General features: G+C 32.7%; 1 protein-coding gene and 1 long non-coding RNA gene across 2 annotated transcripts in view; both read right to left on the minus strand.

The window, feature by feature from the left end:
* Positions 1 to 23: 23 nt before the first annotated feature.
* Positions 24 to 9,089, minus strand: LOC143245642 (uncharacterized). Its single transcript, XR_013025650.1, has 3 exons — positions 7,891 to 9,089; positions 3,733 to 3,913; positions 24 to 112 (listed from the first exon to the last, which is right to left on the minus strand). It is a non-coding gene; the product is annotated as an uncharacterized LOC143245642 (long non-coding RNA).
* A 551-nt stretch (positions 9,090 to 9,640) lies between these two features.
* The window catches only part of LOC143245643 (uncharacterized), a 39,992-nt gene continuing 38,061 nt past the window's right edge, over positions 9,641 to 11,571 (minus strand). The window contains exon 15 of the mRNA XM_076491992.1: positions 9,641 to 9,669. Coding sequence (XP_076348107.1) covers positions 9,641 to 9,669 — 29 coding nt within the window. The remainder of the gene's footprint in view (positions 9,670 to 11,571) is intronic.

Below are 11,571 nucleotides of genomic sequence, written 5' to 3' on the forward strand. Positions count from 1 at the left end.
AAAGTCCTCACCAGAAATCATTTTCATGTCATACCTAACGACTTTAAGTGATGTCTGATGAAAAGAGGCTCCCACTGTCCACCTTTCTTATGGATTCTCGCCTCCCACTCACCTACACAAAGAAGAAGCATAATTATAGATTTAATTGATAACGTAAAAGTTTCTGTGAATAATTTATCACTATCAAAATACCAGTTGTTTTCTAAGAAATCCACGTCTATCCTATTACTTGTTGAAAAATAGAAATATTAAAGAATGCAGTCTGTCTATTTACAAGCCTCACTTGCACACAGGTTATTTATGCAAGTGTTACTTTATTGTAGATCGAACACAAAATAACAAGGTAATAAAAGTCAAACAAACTTAAGATACATCATTCCTGCAGTAGAAATGTGTATGTCATGACTTACCAAGGCAGAAATTTCCTCATAAGCAGAATTGCTCATGTAATTGTTCATAACCCATCCCACAAGATGCTTAACACGTTATTATCAAACATATAAAGTAACTGTTTCAGTAGAGGAACTCTTAACAGTACAAACTAGGATATATAATAACACATTTACACATGAAATATTAATATAAAACACGTTACATACATTGTAATTTATAATAAGATACCTTTCAAAGCATATCTCTTTAAAACACAGTCGCCACGTCAGTAACATGTACAGCATATATTATTCATAATATTGAATATCAATGTGAAATCATACAGCTATTCATATTTCACGTGTATCTTAAAGATAAATGTCATTACTTTTCAAATAATAACTCACTTTTCTACGTTATCTACATAACGTTTACCTTTCATAACAAATTTATTAAAGTTATAATTTCATTGAGTAATAAACACTTCTGAGGATTTTAGAAATATTATAACACGTGTTGTTTAAGGTAAACTATTCCTGAGATGGAGAATTAATACTTAAATTTAGATAACATGGAAATGGGCCTATGTAATTTCAAGTGGTTGTTTTTTCCAAACTGGTCAATAAAGATATGTAATAACTTCTTCAAATTTTCTCACCAATCACATTCTCACCCTTTCTATTGAAGAAATAAAGTACCTTATAGGTCTCACCCGTTCGTCCAGAGTTTTTCTGTTTGGTTTAAACTTTAGACTTAAGAACCAAACATTCAGTTAAAGCGTTAACTGAATGTTTGTATAAATATTTCAACTCCCAACAATTTTAGTCAAAGATTTACAACCAAACTGGAGCGAGGTTCCCATTTGTTTACCAGTTTTTATTTAGTTTCGGAATTATAAGACAGAGGAAACTATATTGGTTCTATGTCCACAGCAGGTATCGGGACTGGATTTTTAACGTTATGAACCACATAAATTTCAATGTACCACTTGAGAGGGGTCTAAATTAGGGAAAAATAAGACAACGAAAACGACAATAGAGCCTCTTCAGAGACATGTAAAGCACACTGTATCTTATATCTTTCGTCAAAATATTAGGTAGTTGTTTCTATTCTTTGAGAAACAATTACTGAACATTTAAAATGAGTACAAGGTAGTTTCCCACCAACACTATGACATAAGAAATGAAGTGACAAGCACGTGCAGTATGTGGAAGTATTTAGGTATTATAAATATTCAAACGTATGGTTTATTTTACCATCGTGTTTCACTCACAAGTAACAAAATGACGAGTTTTTGAAAGTTACTTATGTTTATGGTAGTTAGTACCCACCAGTTATTTGATAACACTGACATTTGGTTCTTGTGTGAAACGTTATTTCCTAGCAAAATACTGTCGCCTGAGGAAACCACAAGTTGTAAAAATATGTAACTGTAAAAGAAAGTTTACATTACAAATTTTATAGATCAGTGAGCACTGTTGTTGGTAATACACGTGGAACCTCACTACCAATGAAACCTTTTGTTTAGAATTTTGCGATACTCCATTTCTAAATTTTCCCAAATATTTAATTCACAATTAAAATAATTCACAAGACGCAAAGTAAATTACAAAACATATAAATAGAATTTTAAAAGTTTAAGAATTAAAATCTTTTTAAAAATCAAACTTTCTGATAATTTCCACTTAAGATAGTTCCTCGTTCGTTTGATATTCGAAACAACTAAAAATACTATATTCTGTTACTGAAGTTTGTCCCCCGCTAGTTGAGCGGTAAGACTACGGACTTACAAAGCTAAAATCAGAGGTTCGATTCCCTTTGGTGGACTGAACAGACAATCCGATGTGGCTTCGTTATGGGAAAACACAGTTATATTGTCATGGAAACGTATCACCGGTCGGCTGTATTAAAACTGTTATTAATATATAATAGAGAACAACGTTATTCTCTATCACACACATATATATAAGTTTAAATACCCATACCAATCGTCTTGAAATAAGTTTTTACTTCAAATGGGTTTTAGTCATCACGCATCTCATGGATATCAAAACTAAATTTGTTTGGTAATCTAGGTACGAACTAAAATTTCTGGTTCATTATTTAGTGTGAAGAGTCCACGTCATTTAAAGTATTAAAACTATATATATTTAGAATTCAGTTAAGGCTTTGATGATCTTTTTTATAAAATGTTTCACGAATTCGCATCCCTGTCGCGCCAAACATGCTCGCCCTTTCAGCCGTGGGAACGTTATAATGTGACGGTCAATCCCACTATTTGTTGGTAAAAGAGTAGCCCAAGAGTTGGCGGTGGGTCGTGACGACTAGCTGCCTTCCTTCTAGTCTACACTGCTAAATTAGGGACGGCTAGCACAGATAACCCTTGAGTAGCTTTGGGCGAAATTCAAAAACAATTACAATTACTTAACGCGTCGGTTTATATAGTTTAAGGCGCGATTCTCGAATGTTCAACAATCTTCAAAGACACTCTAGCATTTTCGTAAAACAAATATCTTTTATTCTTGCGCTCAAAAATCTTCTATAAATTCAGAAAACATGGGGACTTGCGCAATATACATCCGAGACATATGTCACATGCATCAAACTGAAACAAAGTAGGTATTAAAATAAACGTATGACGGTAAATCCATTATACCTCTCTCCTTAGAAAATTAAAAATTGTCTTACAGACATCCTTCACATTACACGAATGGTATCTTGAATTCTTCTATTATTGTTTGGCTAACACAGTTTACAAACTCACTTTTACCGAGGAAGATATCTAATGCTCTTGAGAAAACATTAACGTTTGAAGTTAACTCACTTATATTTACATTGAACAGTTCATACTTTTCAAAATCTATAAGTGTTCCTGGTAAGATTCTGTAGTTTTCCAATTAATGAGTATTAATCACAATTCCATCTTTCAAAGCTTATATTATCCGGACTGTAGCCTGCTGTGTCTCTCAGCGAGTCAATTTATATTGTTTAAGGCGCAATTTTTGAATGTGCAATAAAGTTCAAAAACACGCAATAATTTTCGTAAAACAAATATTGTTGATTTTTACTGTAAAAAAATTTTCTACAAATTAAGAGAAAAGGCGGGACTTGCACAATACAAGTCCAACAATATACGCCACATGCATCAAATTCAAATAATGAGTGTTAAAATAAACTCATAACGGTAAATTTGTTACAGTGAACGTTCAGTAACACAATTACCAAATACCCATACAATTTTCACAATGCACATATTTAAAGTCCACACCTATATCGTGTATCAGATGTGAAAACACGAAGCAATGAATAACTTAAAATACGTGTACAACTTACAAATATATCTATATAAAACAAACTAACCTAAATGACTTGAATGAGCATGAAACACAATCATTCCTAAAGACCTGAGAGTTGAATGTTCATACAATGGATCCGTATATTCAGCAACTGGTCGTCCTTTATCGGTTTCATTCACAGTCAGAGTTGGAAGCTGGTCAAAATGTGGGTTCCTTCGGGCAGATGGAGCATAGTTAACTTTCATCTAAACATAAAATATTGTTTTAATCAGTTATATAACCAAAGAACGATGAAGAGCTTTATTGACACAGCACAGAATTGATGTTAAGTTTGACATCTAAATACTGTTTGTTTGTTAAGTTGGACATCTAAATACTGTTTGTTTGTTAAGTTGGACATCTAAATACTCTTTGTTTGTTAAGTTGGACATCTAAATACTCTTTGTTTGTCAAGTTGGACATCTAAATACTGTTTGTTTGTTAACTTGGACATCTAAATACTCTTTGTTTGTCAAGTTGGACATCTAAATACTCTTTGTTTGTCAAGTTGGACATCTAAATACTGTTTGTTTGTTTGTTTGAAATTAAGCACAAAGCTCCACAATGGATTATCTGTGCTCTGCGAACCACGAACATTGAAACTCAGTTTCTAGTGGTTTGAGTCCGAACACGTACCATTGTGCCACTGTGGTTGACATCTAAAAAAAAAAAGAATGTTTGAAACCCTACTGGATTGAAGAATAACAACAAAACAAAGAAGTATTGCAAATAAATGGAACTGATGAAATAATGAAACTCTAACTAAACAAAAGAAGTATCTACAGAAGTAGAGATCAGATTTAGCCAATATACTGAATGAAGTGAAACTACAACTAAAAACACACTCTGTATAGCTTATAATAGAAGGGCAACAAGTACATTGTTTAGTGTATTGGGGCAGAAAGGCCAGCTGCCAGTTCTCCCTGTTTATAGATATATTTTCAAAAGGAGATAAGGACGGGAAATTAAAGGGTTTAGTTTTGTTTGGTATCAGTTTGTAATTATTGGACAAAAGAATGAAAGTTGGAAGTCCTAAAGAAATAAAAGGTGGTATGTGGGTGTGGGTGTTTTTATAGTAAAGCCACATCGGACTATCTGCTGAGCCCACAGAAGGGAATCGAATCGCTGATTTTAGCGTTGTAAATCCGTAGACATATCGCTGTATTAGCAGGGGGGCTGAATGATGGTATATTTCTAACATGGGGATATTTTACCTTTTTGTACATCTCGTGAAACGGTGGAAGTTGGGAGTTTTACATCATAGAAATTTACTGTGAATTATTTCTAGTTAATGGTGTATCCAAATATTAAGTGTAATTGCCTTCCCAAAAATTACTGCACACAGTGAAAGACAGTTGGAGTTGAGAACTTGTGTGTTTAAGCATTAAGCTCCTAACCTTCAACTGATTTCCTTTAGTTGTTGTCTTGTTTCACATTGTCGTCTGTATTGTTTTTAATGGATTAAATATCCCCAATGTATTACGTTGCTATGGCCACAGACTTTATCCATAATGACTTTTAATGATGACAACAAAGACTAGTCATGGAAACATTAATTTAGATTTTGTCGTTTATATTGTTGACTAAAAATCGCACATTTGCAATTAACTTATTTAATGATCATTTCTCTGTGTGTGTGCCCCTATACATATATATATATATATGTATGTATGGTCATGATGGAAAATTGAGAACATACTTTGATATAACCTCTCAGCTTCCATGTTTAATGATACAAATTATTAATATCATACATAAATATTCGCCACCTAATCATTACTTGTTTTATTTTATCTAAATGTATAGAACATTTCTATTTTGTTATTTATTATTAAATATACTCAATGTTTCAGTTAAACAATTAATTCCCTGTTTATTCCCCCAGTATTGGTTTGTGCAACATATTATATCATCATTTACATGTATATTATTCTTATCGTTAAGTGTTTACCCAACAGTTTTGTGTGATCCATAAATACAGCAATGTTTTGTAGTAAGTTCTTAGCTTTAGGTGTTCTAGCAATTTATAGATGAGAATGTTACATCGATAAATTAATTATTCTGGTGAACATTATGTCAATTATTATTTGTTTAATAACAGTGTTAACCAGCGCTGCCTTTGTTTTTTGTAGTTTTTTTTTCGTTGGGAGGGGCTCACTCCTTCTGTTTTCCCATTCTTTATTTAGATAAGTAAAAGAAAATGATTTTATTAAAATAACCTTCGATTTGGTGTTTGAAAATAAACTACGAAATTGTTTTAAAGCAGGGCTTCCTTGTGAATAACGTTTTCTGTTTTTCCTTGACTAGTAAAAACAAATATGCCCTTTTGGAAAATATTTAGATTATCCTAGATAAGTATGCGTGCATCCGTTCTAGCGAAGATGATACACCTAGCTCTATTTTCTGTCAACACTCACAAAATATTAAAATCTGAAACGTATATATGTATATTACATTGTGTTCTATATGCTTTAATGTAGTTAATATATATTTATAAATACGATTTCCTATTCACATTGATGTATGAAGGATACGACAAGCAAAATAAAATATTATACTTTATAATGTCAAAAAATCTAATTACAAGTATCGAACCACCCATATTAGTAAACATTTGAATAAAATACACTCACTGACTTGATTCTAGATTGCTAATATATTATTTTATAGGCTAGGTCTGCTGTTTAATTTTTCGCGCACAACTTTCTAATTCAGTATACATTTCTATTGTGTGCGAGGTTAAATGTATGACACATTTGCAGACGCGTAGTTCACAGCTGTGAAGCAATAGCCCAATATTAATCAAATATATTAACGCGAAGTTCATCTCATATTCCACCTGATACAAGCGCTCTAGCAGTTACGCTGATTTTACTTTAATTCCAGCGTACAGAATAAGTAATATAATGTAAGCCTTACTCTTTTTTGTCAACGAGTCTTTTTATACAACGAAGGCGACATGATTTGATTTTATAGGCTTGGCCTATTGTTTGCTTTTTCGCGCACGTCATCTAATTCTGCATTCCTTTCTATTGTGTGTGAGGTTATAAATACTTATATACATATGATGTATCAGTAGATGTATAGTTAATGATCTATAGTTAAATAGACCTATAGTGGCATATTCGCAATTTAATGTTAACTCAAACCTACAAAACATGTCAAGTCTACGTACAATTTATTCATGCACTATTCCTGTTAACCATAGCTAAGCGGTTCGGTATCGGTAGCAGACAACTGACGTATATACCAACCAAAAATAGTCGTTTTGCCCATGATCTCAATGAGAGAAACGTGAGCTGCGCAGTGAACGCAACGAACAAACAGAAATTTCGCGTTTTGTACACAGATTGTAATTCAAAATAAATAATCTCAAGTTCTGATTATAGAATATGATATTTATCTTTTTAACTGACTCGAAATTTGTGCTTATGTTTGTTTGTATTGCAAAGCTGCATAATACACCCTCTGGGCTGAATCCACTGTAATGCTTGAGTCTCGAATTTTAGCATAACAAGGCCTCAAGCTCACCGCTGGGTTACTAAAGATCATCCAAAAAGTATGTAAAACAGCCATTTTTTTTACTCCGAAAACTTTTAAGAAAAGACATTCAATATGTGCCAAGTTTACAGTTTGAATTTGCTTTGTTGTAAATTGTTGTCTTTGTTATGGTGTAATATAGCATGTTCTTGTTTGTCTTTCCTAATTTAATCTTTGAACAACGTAATGTTATATTTGAGTGGTATTATCAGTTGTCCTTCATATATTAAAATTAAGTTTTCTGTTTCCCCTCTTGTTATGTGCGTGTAGAAACAATTCGAAAAAGGAATACAAAACCATCAGTTTCATCGGTTATCTTATAATTTGAAAACAGTTCATTATCACGAACTACAAATGATAGTGAGATTAACGGTTTGTCACAACAACATTGAAGTTAATGTTTTCGTATAGTGTGGGTTGACCCTGTATTATTTCTATGTTGTAGGTAAAATATGTATGAGTCTTTGTTGTATTTATTACAAATTGTCTTCTTAAATTAAATGAAGAATAACAAGTCCAATGTGTTAAATTTTGTGTAACATGAAAGAAAGCCTTCTGAATTTCTGAAACAGAAAGTGCAGGTCACATCAAGTGAATTTGCTCTTTATTTAGACAAAATTCGCAGAACAAAATGAAGACTCACCATGAAATACAAATGAGAAGTATCAACAACCACAGAAGATCCGAAGAAATCGTACGTTTTCAAAATTACTGAAACTTGAAACTCTCCACTATATCCAATAGTTGGATTAAACCATATTGGTGTGTCAAAATAAAATGTTTGATTTCCTTCAGGCCGTAAACTTTCCCACTCTGAGCTGTAAAAAAATTGAACATAACAAACAAACCTCAGTAAAGGTTAGGAGAAATTTAAACTATAAGGTTTTGTGAAATCACGCATAAATACAGTCCAGTTATACATAATCGGATTATATTTATTCACAAATAATGTTAGGTGATATTTAAACTTTAACCTATTTTGGTTGAAACATATGTAAATATAATGGTCGATTAAATTTAATTTTTCAGTAATTTCTATCAGTTTTCCTATATTAAAATATTTTAACAATAAATACTCTTTAAATAGATTTATAAGCAACACAAATACATGCCTCTCAATTGTTCTAGTATATATGTTTATCAGACCAATAATATTTTGAGAACGTTACATTCATCTACTGTAATAACATTTGACTTACATAACTAGTGATAAAATATGAAGAAAACAATATCATGCTTATACGATACACTTATCACGAATATTACATGCTTATGTTTCTTAAAAGTTCTATCAATGTTTTGGGTATTTAAAACCAAAATACAGTTCACACAAAAACAATTGTTGGATGTTACAATATAAATAGCACCTCAACTACTACGATAAGATGGAAGGAGGATCAACACTGAAATATTTTTGAAGAACTTGTTTCAACATACATCTCTATGGAACTAACGTATGGACATACGCGCGTTAAACTATTAACAAGAACTTGTTATGCATTTTCGCTCCATGATTGTACTGAAAGTATGTTTCAAGTTAATCATTTTTCTAAAATGAATTTTTACAGACATATGTACAATACCAAAATAACAAGGTGGATGTTGATCCATCTAGGCCATTCTATCCATTATACTAAACTTTAAAATAGAAAGGCAGTTCATTTCAAAAGCCATTCGGCCTGTTGGAGAAGTAAAGCTGTCATAGCTGAGGATGACTTACCCTGCCAAGATGCATAACTGTGTCTTACCATTAAATACGAACAAAGATAGTGCATCAACACCACCATTTCGCTTAACAGTATTAAAACTTTAGTTATATTCCTTCTAACTCTTCTAAAGAAAAAAAAACACAATCAGAGGTCTTATCTTCTTAGAAAAACCTGATCATCTCAAGTACCATCTAGTAGCCTTCCTCTGAATCCTTTTCAACAGTAATACCGCATGGATATTTGCTTTTTACTAAAAACTTAACATTTAAAATAAAACGCCCAGTTAAACACAAGAGTGCTAAGATTGTATTACATCCAATCATTCTTCTACATCTTGAGAACCTTATATTAAATGCTGCTTATGAATTCCTAATGTCATCCTTGTCGAATTGCTAAGCACTTTCATTATGGTTAATCCTCTATGGAAAGTCAACATGTGTGAGATTATGGTCCAGGACATGTTGCTTCTCCTATCAATAACTCATCTTCGGATAATTATCATAACTGAAAGTATTGTTATGTCTCAACTTTACAACAAATTAAATAAAGTTTGGAACACTTGAAAAGAGTAGTTCATAGCATTTAGTTCTTGTTGTGGAATATTTCCCAGTGTAGTAAAATTGACAGGTGCTGTTCTATTATCCAAAGCCACTACGCTCTTTACGGCTGAAGAACAGTAACTCTCTACTGGCTTGCCATCTCTTTTGACTTGACTGAAATGATAGAAAAAAAAGTAAAAGCACTGTCATGACATTGTATTACAGCTGCCTTGAAAAGCCCTAATATTGAGTGAAAGGACAGGATATGACAGGTATAGTATGGTGAATGTATTATTATTGTCTGTTTGTTTGTTGAAAAGCCCTAATGTTGAGTGAAAGGACAGGATATGACAGGTATAGTATGGTGAATGTATTATTATTGTCTGTTTGTTTGTTGAAAAGCCCTAATGTTGAGTGAAAGGACAGGATATGACAGGTATAGTATGGTGAATGTATTATTATTGTCTGTTTGTTTGTTGAAAAGCCCTAATGTTGAGTGAAAGGACAGGATATGACAGGTATAGTACGGTGAATGTATTATTATTGTCTGTTTGTTTGTTGAATTTTGCAAAAAGCTATTTGATGGTTAACTGTACAAGCTGTCCTTATTTGGAAATGATAAACTGGATGTTTGGAAACTATTCAACCAATCGCTACCAAGATTTCGGCTACACTTTACTCATGAAAACCAGGATTGACTGTCTCATTATACTGCCTCATTGACTGAAATCACAAACATGTTCCGTGAACAATTTGGTAAAACTATCCATAGATTATAACTCGATTACCCTGACTACTAGGCAAGGTCAGGCTCATATTATTATTATATTTTTTTATTTTCACTCAGTTGTCGTTATTAATGCTTAGGTTGCTTAAACTGAAGAAATGAGAGACCATCTTTCAACTCAAGTTGTCTATGGTTAATTTCATTTTTAATCTCTTTTCCTTTGCTTTTGTCCTTTTCTTGGATTCTATATCTATGTCTGGTTCTGACACGAATATGAGTAATAACCGTTTGAAAGATGGTCTTAACATTCTGAACTAGATAACATCAAGAGTTATAAATGAGTTAAGAGGATTTGTGTTTCGATTTTTGCCTGGGATCGAAGTTTATAAAGAAATAACAAATTTGTAAGAATTTTTATAATATTTATCAGAAAAGACATTTAAAAATTAAGTTAGATAAAGATCTACCTTAAGGTAAGTGTATAGATTTTTAAAAGTTTTCTAGGAGAAAACATTTTCTAAATTTTTCTTTTGTGAGCTGTATAATTTATCTGAGGTGGTATTCATTCCCTATGGTGCTGCTCCTTTGTATAGATGTTACAGAAGAATAGAAAAACAAGACATTGCTTTGTTGCTTCAGATGTTTTAGTATATTTATAAATTTACAGCCTCACTGGTTGATTATAAAATATATCCAGTTAGTGTTATCCTCATTTAAATCTAGGGAATTGTGCTATGCTCGTGCTTGACATATATGTGTATGTATTTCTATTTCCAGGCTATTAATGCACTAAATTAATTGAAATTTCAATTATTCTTTTAAACCCTCGAGGTGGAAGAAAGTTCTGTACTTTTATTTTGCCTCTTCTGGGATCTAAACATTCGCCCACGTGTTTGCGTGGGAGGCGACCCATGAAGGAAGGAGAGGATCTTGATGGTTGAGAGATCAAACCATATCATACCACTTTGGACTTGAATTCTTGTAGATGGGCAGCTTTAGGGCGGCCCCCAGGTTGAATCAGCTGATACACTTGGGTTATAGTCAACCAAGTACCAGTGTTGGACGTTCTCAACAAGTGTTGTGTCTGATACTGGTGATTGGGTATAGTGCTCACAAAACCCTGGTGTTGTTGCAGTGTCCTTATTTGGCATTGCAGTGTGTCCTCTCAAAGAGCTCCATGGTGGGTGGGAACAGTGGACACTGAAGTGTATTCTATTTATTATGGATACTCCTATCAATGAAAAATTAAAATAACAGATAATTGGTAAACAACCACGTATGGACGACTCTGTTATACAGTCACCATCACAATCGGACTCAACACCTCCATTTATGATTTCGCATTCATT

The sequence above is a fragment of the Tachypleus tridentatus genome, chromosome 2 (assembly GCF_004210375.1).
Source record: "Tachypleus tridentatus isolate NWPU-2018 chromosome 2, ASM421037v1, whole genome shotgun sequence".
In the NCBI taxonomy this organism is placed as follows: domain Eukaryota; kingdom Metazoa; phylum Arthropoda; class Merostomata; order Xiphosura; family Limulidae; genus Tachypleus; species Tachypleus tridentatus.